This window comes from Sinohyriopsis cumingii, chromosome 1 (assembly GCF_028554795.1).
Source record: "Sinohyriopsis cumingii isolate HCF-2022 chromosome 1, ASM2855479v2, whole genome shotgun sequence".
NCBI classification, from domain to species: domain Eukaryota; kingdom Metazoa; phylum Mollusca; class Bivalvia; order Unionida; family Unionidae; genus Sinohyriopsis; species Sinohyriopsis cumingii.
Window position 1 is genome coordinate 66,091,084 of NC_142961.1, and position 22,141 is coordinate 66,113,224.

The 22,141-nt window shown below is 33.5% G+C and overlaps 1 protein-coding gene across 4 annotated transcripts in view; it reads right to left on the reverse strand.

The window, feature by feature from the left end:
* LOC149807032 (FGGY carbohydrate kinase domain-containing protein-like) overlaps positions 1 to 22,141 on the reverse strand; it is a 75,288-nt gene that overhangs the window by 25,002 nt on the left and 28,145 nt on the right. For all 4 annotated transcript variants that reach the window (XR_016421652.1, XM_089960926.1, XM_089960914.1 and 1 more), the window contains 5 exons: positions 17,524 to 17,612; positions 6,014 to 6,141; positions 4,525 to 4,653; positions 3,596 to 3,693; positions 2,444 to 2,551 (listed from right to left, as the gene is read on the reverse strand). Coding sequence is in view for 3 of the 4 variants with exons in the window: in XM_089960926.1 (XP_089817052.1) it covers positions 2,444 to 2,551; positions 3,596 to 3,693; positions 4,525 to 4,653; positions 6,014 to 6,141; positions 17,524 to 17,612 (552 nt within the window). In the remaining variant the exon portion in view is untranslated. The remainder of the gene's footprint in view (positions 1 to 2,443; positions 2,552 to 3,595; positions 3,694 to 4,524; positions 4,654 to 6,013; positions 6,142 to 17,523; positions 17,613 to 22,141) is intronic.

Genomic DNA, 22,141 nt, shown 5'->3' on the forward strand with positions numbered 1-22,141 from the left:
ATATTGTAACTCAATTCTCTCTGGTTCAACTCAATATCTACTCCAGAAACTTCAAAAAGTTCAAAACATAGCTGCTCAGATCATCCTTAGAGCACCAAGATCAGAGCACACCTCCCCCCTGCTCTGTACCCTAAACTGGCTATCCATTTGATCCAGAATCAAACACAAAATTTGTTCTCTGTGCTACGTTTCACTGACGGACTCCAGTCCAACATATCTATCCGACCTCACCCATGTGTACACACCAGCAAGATACTTATGCTCCTCTTCTGACAATCGTATACTCATTAATCCCACTATGAAAATGAAGTCATATGGACAACATTCTTTTACATACCAGGGCCCAGAAACGTGGAACAAATCGCCCACTGAACTTAGACACAAAAACAAGATGATCTCATTCAAGAGCGCTCTTAAAACACCTATTTCAACTGCAAGAACAGACTTAAAGACCTAATAATGTTACCTTACCTTAAATATTTTCAGCATATTTTCCATTTTCTAATTTCATGGTTTTTGTTTCTGTAATCATATCATAATGTGTTGTCCAATGTTGTAAAGCACTTAGAGCTTCTAAAGATTAGGTGTTATACAAAGTCCTCATTATTATTATTATTATTATTATTATTATTATTATTATAAGTCTTAAATTCCATAACCAGGTGGATCAAGTGTTGGGAGGGGATGAGATCCGACTTCTTTCAATTCACCAGAAAACCCAGGTGGGTGAAAAATAAGATAAGCTGGGTCATTTCCTGTAGCATAGCTGAAAATACTATATGTTTCTGATTGAAATTGTGCAGGTATAACTGAAGTCACTGCCAAGAAGGCAGTCCTGAACAAGAAGAAAATTTTTCGAAAACACCCATTAGATGAGAATGGACAGAGACATAAAAGTATGCATCTGGCAGATCAAGACTAATTGCAAAAAATCCTCCCTCTTGATGAAAAGGTGTCCGATGATTATGCTAGTTGTGCACCCATGGTGACAACACATGTGGATCCTAAGCCCAACGCTAGATGCACAGAGGATGTTGCACAGGTTGGGCATGGGAATTCTGTAGACATGATGGTATGGGATGCTGCAATGTGCTGTTTTTCTCCCTTGGCTGTGAAGTGTAGGTGGCAGTCATCCTCCGCTACTTCGACATCCTATGCAATGAGCATGCACCAGATAGACTGGTCAATAGCCAAGGCTTCCAGCTCACTGGGTTGGATTTCACACCATTTCAGATTAAACTTACGGTTGCCTTTGTACCTTTTCCTGGGATGTGCTCGTTTCCACATTCCATGCTTGACCTCACCATGTAACAGCTACCATGGTATTCTGGTCTCCTCCATCCGAATGACATGGCCAGATCATCTGAGCTAGGCTTGCAGGAACACCAGCACTGTTGAGGACTTCTAAGCTGGACACTCTGTCTTGCCATGGGATGTGCATGATTGACCATAGTGAGCACACCCAAGCACCTTCACGGTCCAGGTTTCACAACCACAGAGCAGGGAGATGAGGATGACAGCTTTGTAGACCTTGATCTTGGTGGGCATCCAAATTTCATTTTGCTGTAGGACACAAAGTTTTCCTAAGGCTGGCTTGCTTTCCAGATCCTGGCTGTGATTTCATTGTCAGAGACTCATCTAAAGACATCATGCTTCCCAGGTATGTAAAGCTCTCCAAATTCTTCAAAGGTCTCCCCTAAATGTTGATGGTGTCAGCATATTACAACTGTTGTTTATAAATGTGGCTTCATACTACTGCAATGCAAAGGCAGGGATTTGTATCTGACTGGATTTCTGACAAGAAGATAAAAAGGATTAAGATTTGGGAGGGGTGCGTGCATGTAGCAATGACCAAAACCATTTTTGACATTTCAGGCAATATACTTGTATAACAGATGTGTGTGTAGAACAGAAGATTTAGTAGGCACTGATGGTCTTGTGTTTCCCCTTCAATAGGTGAATTAAATGATTAATAATTAAGGTTTTAGATTACAATATGTTTGGTGCTTGGGTGTGTACGCTAGACAACTGAGGAAACATCTGCTGCTGACTACTGTTTAGCCTGGACTGAGAAACACAGGATGGATTGAAGAAAAAGAAAAGAAAGATAAAGACTTTATTGTTGATGGTTCAATAATAATTAGACTGACAATGATCACCTTTTTAAGAAGCTAATGACTTTCAAAAATAAGAAAGATATTTTCTCTTCAAGAATACAACTCACATTGCCAAATTATTAAATCAAACTGATTTATTTTGGCACTAGAGCTTTGTAGTACTTCAAGAAAATTGGTTCAATTATTGACAATTTCAGGAGCCAGACCATGAACATGCTATATCCAAATCTGTATTATAACAAACCATGTCATAGTGGGGTTCCTCTGTACTTGTGATATTAAATTAATATTGTTTATACGGTAGTATGTAATTTGCTACAACCTACCAACTTCCCAGTAGCACTCTGTCCACCCTCATTTCCCCATAGTCCCGGGATTATGATGGAGTAAAGTGGACCCCAAACTCCTGATACAAAGTGTGGCTCCTCACTCATCTGTGAAAGAAATGCATGGAAAATACATCACCTTTTTTAATCACACTGTACTTTTTTAATAACATGAATTTTATTTATGTTTTATCACTGAATGTAAATAAATGTAGTCTATTTGTATGTATGATAGATACATGAAGTACAGTGAAACCTCTCAATACTGACATCCCATAAAACTAAAAAGGTTTTGGTTTTGAGTGGTTTTCAGTTTATTGAGATTCTCAGATTTAATCTAAAATTAAGTGCAATCAGTTATCTCCCCTTAGTTACGACAGCATGTTTATTCTGTAATGATTACTGCCTACTTCATGTTTTATTAGTAAAATAATGATTACTGCCTACTTCATGTTTTATTAGTAAAATAATGATTTTGCTTCATTTGAATTTTATACTGTACGTGTTTATATACATTTAAATGATTTGATAAAATGTTACTAGCCATTAGGGACAATGTTTTGGGGTTTAATGCCATTTCTCAGTGCAAGAAAGGCTATATATAGTGGCCAACATAACTGGTGGAGGAAGATCCTAAGAAAACCCAGGTAAGAAGCACCAACCCACAAGAAACTATTGGCAGTTTTCTCTTATACCCACACTGGCCTTCTTAAAAAGTTTCATAAACTTTATGAAAACTACAATTAATTAGAGTCAAAAACCTAAAGACATTGCTAATCAGATGCAATATAAAATGCCAATTTAGAAAAGAGACAAAATACTGTACTATAAGGCAATAAAAACCCAAAAATGCCTGTCAATTTTAAATTACAAATTATAAATGTGAAACAATAACTGTTATAACTTAAAACAAAAAAAAAGATTTTGACATTTAGTTATCTTATTGTGAGATCCAGAAACAGTGGTAGAATTTAAAGGGATTTCTAAACACAGGTACAAGGTATCAATGACATAATCGCATCCTATAATGCTGATAAGGAAAGGGAGACCAATGATTATGGTCAAGAGGAAGATATTTTTGGGCAATTTTATTGTCACTGGACATAACAAAATAATAAATAAGAAATATATGTGTAGCATCTTCTCACTTACAGACATATGGCAAGTTGATGTTCCACAAATCAGTGCCATTCTGAAAGTCAGGGGAGGTAACTCAAGCACAGATTTTTCTGGCATACAACCAAGGCAACCTAATAGAAGAAAATAAAGTGACAAAGAATTTCCATAATAAATTGACCCTTTCATTAAACGGTGTTGGTAACATGAATAAAGCACAGAAACTCTGAAGAAAACTACATAAAAACACTTGAAACAAAAAAAGTTTTATTTGCATTGTATCTTATTCCTTAAGTAAAATTTTCCACAAGTTACAACCCTGCAGTGAGCAATATCACCAAAATATCATGTGGAGCAATTTAAAGAGAACATACATTTCATCCTTAACAGCTTATAGCTGAATCTTACAAAAATTAATTTAAAAAGAACAAAATGTTCATAGTACGAAGAAAACATTAACACTGACAGAATAAGAAATGCAGAAAATAAAAGTACTAACTTCATTGCAATCCATGCCACCAAATCCATTACAGTTGGAAATACATTGCCAATGAGAAAAAAATCATGCAACCAGAACACTTCATATAGGAATATATTAGAATGACTCTGATGTTTATAACAAAGTAATAAATGCATACACAAATATATTAACATTTGTCAAACTGGCCAATGGGAAAGTTTCTTATTTCTTGTCCTATAATCAGAACAAAACGACATGACCAGTAATCAGGGTACCTTTATCGCAAAGAGTGAAAACAAGACAACTGGAACAGGTAATCCTTGCGTAAGGTTGCCTAAATGACTTAAACTGTAGGTAAAAAAGAATAACACAATTACAACTGGTGACTTTATTGCAACTACAAATGACTATTATATGAAATGCTAAAAGTAAATAATTCTACCTAATTAAGATATAACTATTAAATAAAATGCTAAATTATCTGATTCTGCTGCACAATAATTACCCAGGGTGCCACAGTGGGCATCTACCATGGAAACAGCAACTGATGTTCCAGGACATAACCCCATCTCAGCTGCCACTTCTTTACATATTCCTATCCCACAAGCCTCACCCTGGGACTTTATGTCCTGACCTAGAAAGCATAAATGGGAAATAATCAAGTCTGATGCTACTAAGTGACAATATTTTATGAGTGATCTCCATCAAAATCATAAGCAATGTGACTTTTTGATCCACTCTTTACAGTACAAGGATATAGTTTAATGCAAATATTCTGTTCATCATGATTTATACTGTCACATAATGATTTTGTTAAAAAATCTAGAAACATGAAGTTTATTAAGATATATGCAGATGATATTCTTTAGGTCCAATAACTGTAAACAAATAATGAACAACAAACTATGTACAATCAAAAACAAACACAATAATAATGCAAAGTAGCTGTCCAAAAGTGATATAAATGCCACTGTGTTATGTGCAAAATATGAAATATTACAGTTTACTACATCGATCATGATCTTATAACAGTTACAACAATAAAAAAGTCAAAATAGTTTAAAACAATATAGGTGTTGCTTTATTTATGCCAACTGTATTCATGCACATTCATTTTAATGCCATTTATAATGAAGAAATAATATTTACTTTGCACCACTGTGCTAGTTTTTATATCATCGCTGGTGCCATGTTCTATGACTCATGTGACAGATGATATATGAGCATTTACATTATTTTCATTCATGCCATAGTTTCAGGAATGCATTTAACTTCATAGAGGAGAAACTAATTACATTTTTCTGCCATAGAAACTGTTTAAACCTTTTAATTTATTCTGGTAATGTACTGAATGTTTCATTTATCACAATAATTTATCCCACCCAGCATATGATAATATTCCCATCTCTCTCTCTTTCTCTCTCTCATATAAACTAATGAATTCTAGAATTCAACTCACTTTATGGAAAACAACTAAGAATTTTCAAGCAAAAGTTGCTTTTTATTTCACTTAAAATAAGTGAAATTTTCTATTTTCTCCAATTTTATTATTCTGTCATTTTTCTGTCAGGTTTCTTAAAGAAACTTTCTTATTAGCACTTAAATGTCATTCATTATTTAAACATAAAGAGATACTCTTCTCAAGGAATGCTTTGAAACAAATCAATTAAGTAAATCAATTTAGGCATTCAGTCCTGAAAAAGAATCATCTTATTTCCCCGTATTAACCCTGGTTGTAAATTCTGAACAAAGCCTGCCCAAAAGAACAGGAAAAAGAAAAAAAAGAACAAAACCTCAGTGAAAAGTGGAAAACCTATCACATACAGAACATGCTAGCAGTTCAGTTGCTTGTTGCTTGGTTGTTTTTCAAAACTAAATCTTGCCTTGTATCATATTCAGACAATGATTCACATGGCAAGAAAGATTTCATGAGCACAGATCTGATCTTACATGATTGTCTCCCTTTCCTTATCAGCAATAAAAACATAAGCTACCTATTCTGTCAAATCCCCTCTCTGTCAGATCCTCAAGACCAATTAACCTAAAGAACTCTTCACTCCAGCCATTGTTATCTTTCCCATCAGCTGTGTACATCCATTTGCACACCACAGAACACATCGACCTGCAAGACAAAATTCTGATGAAGCCAAATTGGTGAAAACACGGACCTAACGAGTATCTTTTAAAGGCACACTCTCTATGAAGAACATTTATTAAAAAAGTAATGGATGTATGTGTGGCTAGTTCCAAAAAAACCTCCAAATGAGCTCAGAGCTTGAATATTTGTAATGGATATAAGTCTGGCAAGTTTCAAAAGACCTCAAAATGAGCTCAGAGCTTCAGGAACTCCCCGTGAAATTCTTTTAATAATTTTAACTTATATAGAGAAAACAGGCCTCACAAGGTTGACCAATCTGATATTCTCATAAATGTACACAGTACTCTCTAAAAGCATGCTTGTTTTTTTTAATACACTTCTGTACAACAGTTTGATTTAAACATGTGCTAGAACTTGATAAATGCAAAGTATTTTGAAGACTTTCCATTGTAGGACACCTGTTAGCAAAGGATAATTTTATCCTCAACCCTTATTATTATTTAAGTTAGGTTTCACAAACATTTAGAACTTGACAACTGAGGAGTACATTGTACATCTAGTACACAAACTACTAGGCTGATGTTTAACTGCCCTAAAATCAGGTGTATAAAAAATCTTTGCATATCATTTTTAACCCTTTATTGCACATTTGTGCAGAGGCTGAACTGCCAACTTTGCACATTTGTGTGGAGACTGGACTGTCAACTTTGCACACCAGTGCAGAGGCAGAACTACTTTGCATATTTGTGTGGAAGCTGAACTGCCGACTTTGTGCAACAGAAAAGAGGCTGAACTGCCTAATTTGCATATCAGTGTGGTCAGTAAACTACCTACACTATACAGGATTCATCTTTTAAGTCTGTAATTTGGCATCCCTTTTTAGCTCACACAAAAGTTTCATCATGGGGCAAAATTTGGTGTGCACACTAGATGGATACTGGGTATACTTTATTTCAGCATGCAGGGGGTGAAATGGATAGTTTTCGTGGCAAACAAATCCTGCTAAAAATGTGTAACAATGAAAAAATTACATATTCGTTAATATTCATATATAATGAGAATCCAGATTCTTGCCAAATCAATCATGCTTTGAATTTTCTCAATTTATGATTGTGAAAACCAAGATTTTCTAATCATGTGGCTTAGATTGTCTAAGTTGTCCCACACAATATAGGTATAACAGGTGTTTTGCTTTCAGTGAAGTGTTAAGACTGAACATTTAACGTCAATAAAGTTTTGGCCTGTATATTCTGTAATTATACTTTTCTTGCAAATACTAAACTAGCTTTGAACATTTCAAATATATAAAAGTATTTTAGCCTAACATTGAATTTGTTGCAATTTATCCCAAATAGCTTGGTTACTATGGTAACCATTAAAAAATGCAGTGATATCAAGATATTAATGCTGATTTTATAACATATTCCAAAACACAAAACTTACTGCTGTGTTCATATAAATATCTCCAACTCTTGGAAGAGTTACACTGAGAGGATTTGTTTATTTATTTCATGTATCCATTTGTTTCAATTACAATGTTCAAATGTTCATTTTAGGACATTTGGATTTATAGCTGTATGGAATTGCTGTGAATTCATTTGATGACATTTTGGGATTATAGCATAGTGATTTTTCAATACTGTTGACAAGTCCTTATGATAAAGACTTATTCTGAATACCTTTGGAAGTCATAGAAATTGATAAAACATTTATAGGAATTCATTCAGAATACTATTAGTTATTTTTAATTCTTTCACCTTTGTATTATAGGAAAATAAATTATATATTTCAACTACACAAAACTTACTGGTTTTGCTCTTTGTTGTTACTTATTTTATGACCATAGCATTTTAACTGAACTTTGGGCTTTAATTATTGTAACTTCCTTTCACATTTTCACTTTTGTAATCAAGGGAAAAAATTATATGCTGAATTTTACAAAAGATTGTTGGTTTTCCTTCTTTATGTCATAGTTTAAGACCACAGAATCATAACAATACCAACAACACTACCAAAGAACTGTGCTACTTAACCCAACACATTTTAAGTTTGCCATTCCATGGCATCCTTCTATATGCACTTTTTCACAGGCTTTCTGTCTGGTAACAAAATAGTTTATGTATAGACCATGTAAATGCATGTGTACTAAAGTTGCAATACAATGCAAGTTCTAAAATCCTGCCATCAATACAAGTGATATACAGAATGTACAAAAAAATCTATAAACTGACAAATTTAAAGTAGAGTGAATAAAATGTTGAAAATAAAGCAATATGTTTTAGGTAACAACTCATTTGGTGAAAATATGGTACTTTCTGACACGAGATTGAACTATAAATCAGCAATAATATTCTAGCAGGTATTAAGAATATCTTAGGAAATCTTTTTCTGAAGGTTTGTCTAGTAGCATATGATTTGAACATTCATGTGTCAGAAAAAAACTAATCATGAACTCTTTGGCTTTTAGATTTGAAAAAATAAAAAAGCAACATTACTTCTTAAAAGAAAGAAAGAACTTGACTTGCTTCAGTTGATGTAATAAATATTTACATTTCAAGACTGGCTCAGATTTGATGGCTTATTTAAGACTGAAAATCAATTTATATACAAATAAAATTATTTAAAAATCAAATTTCAGAGGAGTGTGCATCAGAGGGGTACCTTGTAAAAAAAAGTGGCACATCTGGACAATCGAGCAATGTTTTTAACACAACAAAAAGGGTATAGTGATATAGGTATTTTTCAACCCAAAATGCATTTTTAGTCACAAAATTTAGGAGGTTAGCCTTTAGAAATAAAGAAGAAAGTTTCCACTCATATAAGTATTATATATTAAATGAAATAATATTCAACATTTTTAAAACATAACACAATTTTTAGTAGGTATCTTAGTGATCTGGAAAATGGGGGTTGGATTCTAGAAAGGAAATAGGGGAGGGCATTAGAGGCAAATATGGTAGAAGTATCCCTTTATTTCTATTTAGCTGGAATAATGAGTGCCAAAGACAATAAATCATGATGGGAGTATTAAAAAATATGATTAACTGCTGTATAAACATTTCATTTTAAAAATGAAATAGCAACAAAGGTCAATATCTGAATCATCCACTGCTTAGAAGTACAATGAAGGTACATTTATCTTTCGATTCTGTCTTATGTGGATTAGGGAGAAAATTAAGACATGCGATTATATCATTATTCTGGAATATTAGATGTTTTGCTTACTGGGAGCCATTAAACATTTTATTATGAGAAAATAATAAAGAGAACGAATATCAACATTACTGACACATGAAATAAACATCATTATTGACACAAAATAAACATCATTACTGACAAATGGAATAAACATCATTACTGACACATAGAATAAACATCATTATTGACATAAAATAAACATCATTACTGACACATGGAATAAACATCATTACTGACACATGGAACAAACATCATTATTGACAAATGGAATAAACATTATTACTGACACATGGAATATACACCATCACTGACATGAAATAAACATCATTACTGACACATGGATTAAACATCATTACTGACACATAGAATAAACATCATTACTGACACACAGAATATTGTTGTTGTTGTTGTAATGGGGTTTAACACCATTTTTTAGCACAAGATAGGCTATACATGGCAGCCAGTATTAATGGTGGAGGAAGAACCTGGGAAATCCATGGAAAGAACCACTGATCCACGAGAAGCTACCATCAAGCTTTCTCACATACCCACATTAGCCCAGCCCGAGACTTGAACCCACACAGACAGAGGTGAGATGGCAGTGATCCATAGCGGTGAGCACTTTAGACCACTCAGCCACTCAAGGCCCCACACACTGAATAAACATCATTACTAATTCATGGAATAAACATCATTACCAACACACAGAATAAACATCATTATCAACACATGGAATAAACATCATTATTGACACATGGAATAAACATCATTACTGACACATGAAATAAATACCATTAAACAATTTTCATTCCAGATGAACATTAAAAGGAAAAATATTGTAACTGGAGGCAGTCAGTGAAACAGGGAATGTATATGTCTGAAATCATGACATTCAAAAATGTGTGGAGTGTGTGTGTGTGATTTAGATTTTTAACGTAGCTTTAAGTTATATAGCTTTTTTCAGTCATATTTATAGTCATGTCTAGCACTGAGGCATCATGCTGCATACATGTTGCATATGTCCCACCAAGTCACATTATCTTGACACCAGACCAACCACTCCAAACACTAACCTCTTAATGCTGAGTGTCTAGTGAGACAGCTGTTAGTAACATATTTATGTCTGTATGTGTGGAACATAACTGACTAATATAATGGCTATTTGATATGCATTTAATTTGTAACTTTATCATCACTTTTGTAAACTTGTTACATCAATGAAAACGACAGAAAAAGCACATTATTGGATATATCTTTAAACAAGCATCTAATGAAACCAAAAACATTGTAAACAAATTATATTTTAAAGCCAACAGGCTTAAAGAGGTAAAAATTACTGGAAATTCTGTGAAGCTTGAATAAATAGGACCTAACAATGATATGCATATCCTGAAATAATCACCAACAATAACTTGTTCCTAATTTGATTCTTTAAAATTATTTGTATGTATTATATTCTGAGTGTACTATGTTAAGTAAATCTAAAACCAGAAACTACTACGATAAAGTGTCAATTACATATTATTTTAATTTCCATGTAGTATGATGATTGCTGTTGCCAAGTAAGTTATTCTGAGAATGTATCAGTCAAATTAATCTTTCTTCTCTTTATCCCTTAATAATGAAGATATATAATTTTAGTTTTATAAAATCAGTAATCAGCGTAAGAAACAATTTCACTAGTTTTCAAATGTGAAGTGCTTGATTCACTCACTGAGGAACTAAATATTGTCCATCAACTTTCTTTCTAAGTTTTCCAAATTAAGAGCTACAATGATTTAAAAATGGTATGCAACATTAAATAAAGTTCTAAAAGTATTGAATCACAGGTCTTTAAGGATAAATATTAAATTTACCACAATAAACATACACTATTGCTATGTGACTAAAGGCCTTTCCATGTTTCTAACACTAGATGAATGTTTGAGGACTGTACCTGTATCTCATTCGGATTGGTATTACAATTAGAAAGAAAATGTTTTTTAAACATTAAAAATCCATATTATTGAGAATTCATGATTCTTAGTCCTACCTTTTTTAAAATGACAGATACTTTTTTACATTTGCTCTAATCTTCCCCTATTTTCTTGAAACTTTGATAACAATTAACTAGTTCCAAGAATGGCATATTCTTAGCATATATTCTTTCAACTGTATTAGTCAAATTTTAAAAGGACTTCATGTAGCAACTGCTGACTGTAGAGAACATATTTACAAATGGCAGGCATGCTGTTACATAGAATGGATGAATGTATAACAAACTGTGCAGTTGTCTTTATCCAGCTTTTAAACAAAAGAGTCACTTCATATATTTTTCTTGGTTGCATTCTCTCAAGTGATAGCTCGAGGTATAAAAGCTTAAATTTTGGTAGTAATAGGTATTTTAACTGGATTTGTCAGGAAAGGTATCAAAAGGCATCATTGTGCAGTTAAGGGCTTGGTGTCAAAAAGGCATCATTGTGCAGTAAAGGGCTTGGTGCCAAAAAGGCATCATTGTGCAGTCAAGGGATTGGTGTCAAAAAGCAACATTATGCAGTCAAGGGCTTGGTGTCAAAAAGGCGTCCTTATGCAAGAAAGGGCTTGGTGTCAAAAAGCAACATTGTGCAGTAAAGAGCTTGGTGTCAAAAAGACATCATTGTGCAGTAAAGGGCTTGGTGTCAAAAAGCAACAGTATGCAGTAAAGGGCTTAGTGTCAAATACATGTAGCAACATTCTGCAGTAAAGGGCTTGGTGTCAAAAAACAACATTATGCAGTTAAGGGCTTGGTGTCAAAAGGCAACCTTATGCAGTATGGGTTAATGCATTAATAGCATAATTTACAATAAATAAATACATTAGATAATGTCAAATTTGTCACAAAATGACATGCTGTTAAGATGCAAAGTAATGTAATGTGTATAATAACAACAGACAATGGCTATTCTACAGAAATATACTGTTTTAATGTTTCTGTCATTTTCTTTGTAATTTGATGCTGGTGTCATACAGATTGACCATTCTATAACACAATCCATGAGCATGCTATGTACTAAGCTGTGTTATAACCAACTAAGTCGATTAGATGAAGAAAAAGATGCATTACCCACCCCGAATAAAAAATGTGGGGATAGAAATAGATGTAATACAATGGACTCTTAGACACAGCTTGATCCAGAATAAACAAATACTTAAAACAGTTATTACATATTTATGAAGTGTCGAATTTTGAATTGCAGTGAACGTTAGAGTTGAACACATTGAGCATTAAAATTTTATCGCATTTAAGCCAGAAAAGTCTTTGTGAAGGGTCATTTCGACCTTTCTTCATTCATCTCCCCCCATGTCGGTGTAAACTTCAAAGGGGCAGCATTCCAACTCAGTGAAATTGACAGAGGTATCTTAGCACAGTCCTTAGAAAGTAAAGATCTGAGCTACCAACCCTAACCACTTGGTAGGAACCTACGTCCACTTATCATTTTTCAAAGGCAAATTGTTAAGTTCTATCATTCACAGATTCTGAGCATCTAAACCTGATGAAAGGAATTATTTCTTTGGGAAAAAAAAGGGACTGCTGGGCAGAATAAATTAGGGCATACACTTTAGAGCAATCCAACTTTAAAGTGACGACCTTAGTCGAAATTTTTTAGTCTGAAAATCTCCTGGAAGAGATTAGTGCTTTCCTCATGAAACAAGAAAGGGACCAGGTGGTTGTCTTGTAAAAAGGAAGACATGTTTTAGTGCAAGGACACATAAGTTCTGAAAGAGAACAGCAATAAGGTATGCAATTTTAGTTTCACGTAATATTCTAGTATTCAACTGTTTGTTTTATGCAAATGATTTGCTATGATTAGGTTTCTATATTATACATCATTTATTCAATTTTATGGAAATGTGTTGATGCTAGAGTTGTTATGCAATCTATTTTATTCAATTTTATGGAAATGTGTTTATGCTAGAGTTGTTATGCAATTTACCTTTTAATTTTACAGTTATTAGTTCATTGGTAGAATTGATTGCATGCGATCCAAATGTTCATATGTGTAGGATTTCACAGGATTATATGAAATAACTTCCTTTGTTTGTTAGGATGATACAGACATTGTGAGTTAACAATATTTACCTAATTGTATCTGATTTTGTAATGTCTGAATACTCTTGTAGGTTAAGGATTGCTGTGAGTTACAATTTGTGAATTTCATGGAATAGTAATCGACCTGTAGTAGCACATAAAAGAATACAGTAATATTCGACAGACGCTCACATGGTAATTTAAGACTTGCCGATGGAAGCAAGGTCAATGTCCTACCAAACTAAGTCAGAATTTACGCAGTGTGTGGATAGCAACATGCTCTGAATAACATAAGTGAATTATATGTACCTCTAGAGAGTGGAGTATACAGAATTATGGGGTAATTTTGTCCTTTAAGGAACAGCATTCTGAGAGAAAGACAGGACAGTCTGGATACAGAAGTCCAAGGGAAAAGAAGGACAAGGTCAGAATAAAAGGACCTGGAAGTCCATGAAGGGGCAAAGCATGGAGCTTAGAAAGGATGAACTAGGAGATGTTGATATACAGTCCAGACAGGAAGGTGATGCAAATCGGTCGTGGACATTGTGCTCTTTTCACCTCTTGTTATGATGATGATAAAATAAATCCAAATTGGACAAACCTGTTAAATTCTATTTTTATTCTGACCATGACCTTCTTTTCCCTCAGACTTCTGTCTCCAACAAACAGTAAAAGCTTTATGTTTCTGTATCCCATTATCCACTGTAGATATCCTCTACTAAACACTTTAACCTCAATTTGTTTGAATAAATACAGCAAGAATAAATGTTAAGGAACAGTGAGGTCATTTTGATAGGAAATGCAGAACAGTATTGTTATGTATACTTAATTTGTATTGTTTGTTAGCTTTTCTTAATGATTATATATTATGTAGATCTATATTTTGAACTTGGCCAAATTTATTTTGTAAGCAGCATAATAAACAGCTAACGTTTCTCTAACATTATGGATTAAATATTCAGATCATTATAGTAGTACACATGTTTACTTCAATCCGAGTTAAAGATACAGCCTTGATTCTGACTTTAGAAACTTCCAGAATGGAAATCTCCAATTAGCTGACAGTGTATTTTCAGAAAATGGTAATTGCAAATTAGGCAAATTAGAGGGATATATAATCTTGGGATTATTCACTCTTGTCTTAACATCTGAAGCAGAATCAATCTTACTGTTGTGTTCAGTATTTAATTTGGAATGATTTATTTATTCAAATTATTATTTACTGGAATTATAAATTGCTTAATAATATTCTTGACTTAAACATTCGTTTGGACTTGTACTGAATTCACACATGTACACTGAAGATTATATTACTGAATGATGATACATTACCACATTCTGGCACTGGTACATTATCATATTCAAAACTACAGGCACATGAACATACACCACTCCCTCAATAACTCGCACCCTGATAACTCACGAACCTGATTATAATATGGGGTCAGGTGTGGATCCCATTTTATAAACCAGAAAATACCAAAGAATTGATCCTTATTTGTTGAACTTGAAGAAAATCGTTACCAAATTTGGTAATAAAAACTCTGATATAATACTCATTTTATCTTTGAAAACAGTAGATAGGACCTGGAAATTTTAATCGACATTAGGAAATATAAAATTTAAAAAGAAGTAATAAAATTTGGTACATTTTCATTCCAAATGACATTTTTAGTACACTGTAATTAATGATATTCAAGGAAATTTTGATCATTGAAAATGCCACTTCACCTAGTGGAGGCAGTACTTTAATAAATAAATACCAATTAAATAAAAAAATTATCAATTGAAATTTGTGTTCTAGTTGTATATTTTAGATCCTTTCAAGTGTAATCATCATAAATGCAACGTGTCCTCTTGTAACCATGCATAAAATGTGTCAGTCTACCATAACAGCTATGTCCACGAGTGTTTCTCTGAGAACCTAATTAAGTGTCGATCATGTTTTGATATTGGACTAGCAGAAGCATTTGTTATATTGTTGCACTGAATAAAAAGCAGGCCTCCCTTTTTTATTATCATGTCAATTACGTCTTTTGAAGGGGCCCCGAGTGGCCGAGTGGTCTAAAGCGCTCTTCGTTACGGATCACTGCCATCTCACCTCTGTCTGCGGCGGTTCGAGTCTAAGATTCAGCCAATGTGGGCATGTGAGAAAGCTTGCCAGTAGCTTCTCGTGGGTCGGTGGTTCTTTCCGGGGTTTTCCGGGTTCTTCCTCCACCATTAATGCTGGCCGCCATGTATAGCCTATCGTGCTGAAAAATGGCGTTAAACCCCACAACAACAACAACAACAACAACGTCTTTTGAATCTAATTATTATAGGTGGAATAAACAAAAAAATTTTAAAGACATACAAATCCTACATGCTTTAGGACCAGCGGCCCCAGTCATATGTCGGGTAACTCATTTTAGTTGATCAATGAAACACCTATAAATGTTAATGTGTACGTAATCTAATTAAACTACCTTAAATTAACCTACCCAGTCATAACTGATTAAAGAATGCAGGGCAACCAAGTGAAATGAGAACATCGTAAAATAAAGAGCTTTGTTTCACAGACATGGATCATTGTGGGGATGAGTTTCAGAGAATTCCTGAATTCACATGTAGAGATATCCTCAAGGATGATAAGAAGCTTCACTGTTACTTGCAAATGAAATCACTGCATCAATATTTTACTAATTCAACAATTCAAAAATTGAGTTTCGACATAGAAGATTATCTAAAAAAATGTGGGTTTTTTTTATAAAAAAGGAATCTTGTTTGGTAGTGTATTAACAGTTAGTCTGGTTCCCTGCTTTTATAGGCTCCTTGCTTCATAAAATACTATTATACACCACTCTAGGAATGAGACTAATCAACAAAACAAAAGGCTATGATGTAATACACTAATGTTTTTGAGTACTGTGTTGGTTGTTGAAACGAGCTGGAATTATGTTATCGATCTTTCAGATGTTGGACATTTTGAAAAACTCATCAGAAAAAGCGCTTTACTGACAATTATTCTTGATGTGATTATAAAACAAGATAAACACACACCCAATCATGCGTTCTCTGGATGTCTACCGGATTTTCGGAGGTCCCTTGGTAACTCACACCCTCACTTATAGTGCGGTCTATGTTTTTGGGACCCCGATGTGTACGAGTTATCGAGAGAGAGGTGTATTCATAATTTGAATACCACTGGAATTCAACAGAAACTTATTATGTTTGGACTTGTGATAGAACTTTCAGTATTAAATTTTCAGTTTCTATTCAAGGGAAACAAATTATTTGTTGAATTTTGCAAAACATGTTGGTTTTCACTCTTTTCTGTTACTTAGTTTAAGACTAGAGTCATAACAGTATTTAGTAGTCAACTAGTTGCATGACACCTCAAAGCCATGTGCATGTGTTGGTGGCCTTCTGGTTTTACGGATTTTTGGGGGTTGGGGGGTATAAATCATTGCCCATAATTTGAATAATCTTTAGTAGCGAGATAACTTTGATGATTAGCAATTGTGAAATTATTTGATTCATAAATTCAGATGAGAAACTTTTCTTTCCTTTAAGCAAATATTTTACAAAGAATGCATTGAAGTAAAATGGAGAAGACTTACTGGCTTTATTGTTTTTATTTCAAAAACAATAAGATTAACACTAATCAGCTTTTTATCGAGCTGACTTCTTTCAAAGCTAAGCTAAGATGAAAGGGCAGTGATTGACTATTGAAACATTTGAAATGAATATTCACAAATAGAAACTTTGAACATCTTTATTGCTATCAAGAAAGACGCAGTCATAAGACAATTTTTTTTCTCCAAAAAATCACATCTTGCCAAATTATGAAATCAAACTAATCAAACTCTTGCTTATTTTGTCACAAAACGTTGCACTTCAAGAAATTGGTGAAATTATTGTAAAATCTTGTGAGCCATTCTACAATCATCTTATATCCAAATTCATACACAATCTCTTCCCCAAAATGAAAATTAACTTTTTACATGTTTTTGTAATTTGCAAAACAATATTCATTTTTTTCACTAACAAATATAAATACTAATTTCAGGAGCCATGCAACAATCATGAATTCTGGCTATAACAAAGCATGCTATGTCATACTTTATTTTGTAATATAAGCAAGTGACTGGATTGTGATATGATGCTATTTCCATGGTTACCTTGTCTGACATCCACCAGTGGTTCTCCAGGTCAGAAAGTCACATAGATCAAAAAACTGACTAGCTTTCTCCCAGGTAGAGTTCAGATTCTGAAAGCAACAAAATCAGTAATACGATTAAATGATATAACAGAAAGGTGATTTAAATTCTCTGTTTAGTCAGCACCAGACCGTGAGATTTGACAAAAGATACTACAAGATCTGAGTAAATTCTGTGGTATCTGATTTTTCCAATATCATCCATGAGTATTTATTAGAAATCAAAGGAACTGTCTAGCAAGATTACTTTTACATATATTATTAAACTGCAGATTGTACAGAATATGTACACAATCAGAAATGAATGGATTTGATTTAGACTACATTTGCAGGTTTACTCAAACATGTAACTTTGTATAAAAGTGCTTGTAACATATGGTCCTTTGGTTCAAAATATCATCCAAAAACACTCTATGAATAAATGTCTCTGAAAGTGTACAAGATGACAACAAATTTAGTGAGATTTTTTACCCATACTGTGAGCTTTCACAGATATGCCATTTTTTACTTAGTCCACCCAATATTTTATTTATATTAAAAACAACTTTATTTATACAGGGTCAGAAAATTAGTTTCATAGAACTAATATCTACATTTAATCCAAAGTTATTTACATATTTACATGAATACTCATAAATTCATTAATCTCTCTCTCTCTCTCTCTCTCTCTCTCTTTTGCATTTTTGTTTAATTTGACTTGGAAATAAACAAAATAAAATCTTACTCATTAGCTTTCTATGTGACAACAACATATTAGGAAGTACATATAAGACCACACTTTTTAAAATCATTCTTTGATCAGTTTTGGAGCAAGAAAAATGTTTGGCAGAAAAAGACCATAAATTAATTGTGCTGCCTTACTTACACCAAACAACTCCTGTACATACATTAAAGATGTGTTATTTGAAATTTTGTATAAAAATATCCCAGTACTGTTAACTCTAACAAGTAACACCTAAGTTGTGATGTCCAAAAATCAACTTTAAAGATTTGAATTGCTTTAAAATTGTCAGGACAGTAACATTTTAGGAAACAAGGCCAGGGTTTACTTATCATGCTCAAAATCAAATCACAAGGCCAAGGCTTGCATATTGTGTCCAAGATCAAATCACAAGGCCAAGGCTTGCATATTGTGTCCAAGATCAAATCACAAAGCCGGGGCTTGCATATTATGCCCAAAATCAAATCACAAGGCCAAGGCTTGCATATTATGCTCAAAATCAAATCACAAGGCCAGGGCTTGCATATTATGCTCAAAATCAAGTCACAAGACCAAGGCTTGCATATTATGCCCAAAATAAAATCACAAAGCCAGGGCTTGCATATTATGCTCAAAATCAAATCACAAGGCCAAGGCTTGCATATTATGCTCAAAATCAAATCACAAGGCCAGGGCTTGCATATTATGCTCAAAATCAAGTCACAAGACCAAGGCTTGCATATTATGCCCAAAATAAAATCACAAAGCCAGGGCTTGCATATTATGCTCAAAATCAAATCACAAGGCCAAGGCTTACATATTGTGTCCAAGATCAAATCACAAAGCCGGGGCTTGCATATTATGCCCAAAATCAAATCACAAGGCCAAGGCTTGCATATTATGCTCAAAATCAAATCACAAGGCCAGGGCTTGCATATTATGCTCAAAATCAAGTCACAAGACCAAGGCTTGCATATTATGCCCAAAATCAAATCACAAGGCCAAGGCTTGCATATTATGCTCAAAATCAAATCACAAGGCCAGGGCTTGCATATTATGCTCAAAATCAAGTCACAAGACCAAGGCTTGCATATTATGCCCAAAATAAAATCACAAAGCCAGGGCTTGCATATTATGCTCAAAATCAATTCACAAGGCCTGGACTTGCATATTGTTCTTAAAATCACTGTTGCAAAATATGACTTTGACCCAAGTACATAAGGGTGAGCAAGCATGTCACATAATGGATTGTCTAAACTTCATAATGATTAATCCCAAGTATGAAGAAAATCCATCATGGGGTTTAAGAAATATAAGCAAATGAAAATGTGTAACAAAAACAGTAACTGTTGATGATACCAACACCATGGAAAAGTGAATGCAGTGTGTTGTTGTCAACTAAAGTGGGCTCCACAAAAATGAATTTTACTCTCAGTCAAGGAACAGCAAAAATGGATTCGATTTGATTTTCAAAAGCTTAAAATACAGAAACTTAACACCATATATTTTAATACTGATGACATCAAACATATTAAATCTGTTGCTTTTCAGAAAACCATTACCTAAGTTTCCCAAAGATAATAAAATAAACTCTATGATTCACATGCAATCTAGTGTTAACAGCACCTGACTATCATCATAATGTGAGTGCTGATAGCCAAGTGGTTTATAGGACTCTGAAATGCAGCTGTTGTGGATCTGAGCCCACACAGTAGTGATGATTTTTTTGTGTGTTTTTTTTCAATCTGCATTATTCAACTGTAAAGTCAGGGATTGCATGTTGAACCCATGCTCAAAAGATTACATTAAAACATCTAACTTTAGGTCAAAGACCAGGAATATCACAGGATGAATTGTCTTTGATTCCTAAAGATGTGTGTGATATAAGAACAAATTCTAATGATGACGTTTAGGAAATATATCAAAATGAAAAAGCTTTAACCAAAACCTTAACACATATTTGATGACAGTGACCTTGACTCCATGGTAAAGGAGAAAGCATGCATGTCACCAAATTAAATTATCTATTCTTCATATTGATTCAGCCCATGTATATCCATCAAGTAATTTAGGAAATATAAGCAAAAGAAAAAATCTTTAACCAATACCTTAACACAAATATTCTATCCCTGTTACTTTGACCCAAGGTCACAGGGGCAATCAAGTGTTTGTAGAATAAACTGTCTTAGCCTCATAATGATTAATGCCAATTATGATGAATGGAACTGAGAAAGTATAAGCATATTAAAAGACTTTGACAAAAACCTAATGCCAATTGTCTATGACTGGGACCCTGACTGAAAGGTTGTTATGTATATTTAATTTGTAGCGTTTGTTAGTTGTTTTCTCCATGATTATCTTATGTATAATTGTATTCAGAATCTGACCTTGTCCAAAATCAAGTTTACATTATACCTGACAAGTAATGTTTATTTTGGTAAACAAATAAAACATAGTTAATACTTCCCTATGAGTGTGGGTTTAATTTTAGAATCATTACCAATAGAGGTAAACATATTTATTTGGGTCTGGGTCTAGGAAATTTGTATTCCCCATGACATAACCTGTTGTAGTCCTAATGTTTACCACATTCTTTATTATCATTTTAGTAACACGTTTTGTTTACAACTTAAGATTTTCTAGAAATAACTTTTGTCCTACATCTCAGCTTTTCATTTGTGTCTTAGTTTTTTATAATATCATTTCTGCTTGAAAAATTATTCATTCTTGATTTAACATGTTGTAGCAGAATCATTTGTATTGTTGTGTTCAAATACTGATTTGGGAGAAATTATTTATTCAACTTATTATTCACTGGAAATACAAAGATTTCTTAAATAGTATTCTTGGACAGAAATATTAATTTGGAACTATAGTGAATTCAGACAAGGACATCTTGGCTTATATTATTATGTTTAATTGAAAGACTGTAAGTACATCATCACACTTCTGGCTACTGATACATTAATACATTCAAGATTACAGGCACATCAATGCCTTCAGCGCTGGATCTTATTTTAAACACCAATGGAATTTAATTAGAACTGATTCATTAGGACTTGTGATAGAACTTTTTGTACTGTTTGGGATTTAATTTGAAATACTGTAAGTTCTTTTCAAATTTTCAATTTGTATTCTAGGGAAATAAACTATTTGTTGAATTTCACAAAACCTTTTGGTTATGGCTTTTTTCTATTACTTAGTTTAAGACCATAGAGTCATAATAAGGTAAAGGAAGCAAGTGAACATGTACAGAATAAATTTATCTTTGCATCATAATGATTCATGCTAAGTATGATAGGAATCTCTCAAGTGCTTTAGAAAATAGGTGCAAATGAAAAACTTTAAAATCAAAGACTTAACAAACTGCTGACACTGCTATCATCCCCACTGTCAAAAACATGCCTCACATTTCCACTAATATGGCTTGACAAAAGTTGAGTTCTAAGATTTCGAAACAAACGAATAACAACCATTGGATGAAGATTCATGGCTGTAAAAAACCACAGATATCTAGCATATGTCTGGTAAGTCAGAACTTAATCAGACTCTTTCCATCTCTCATGACCTCAGTAATGAGAAATTTTACAAATAATGAAATTAAGTACATTCTGAGTACAAAATGTGACAGACAGACAGACAAAGAAACAGACAGAAAGACAGGTAGAAAGACAGATAGAAAGACAGACAGACAGGCAGACAAATAGATAGACAGACAGACAGACAGATAGATAGATAGATAGATAGATAGATAGATAGATAGATAGATAGATAGACAGATAGATAGATAGATAGATAGATAGATAGATAGATAGATAGATAGATAGATAGATAGATAGAATGATAGATAGATAGATAGATAGGCCAGCAAAGAGAGAGA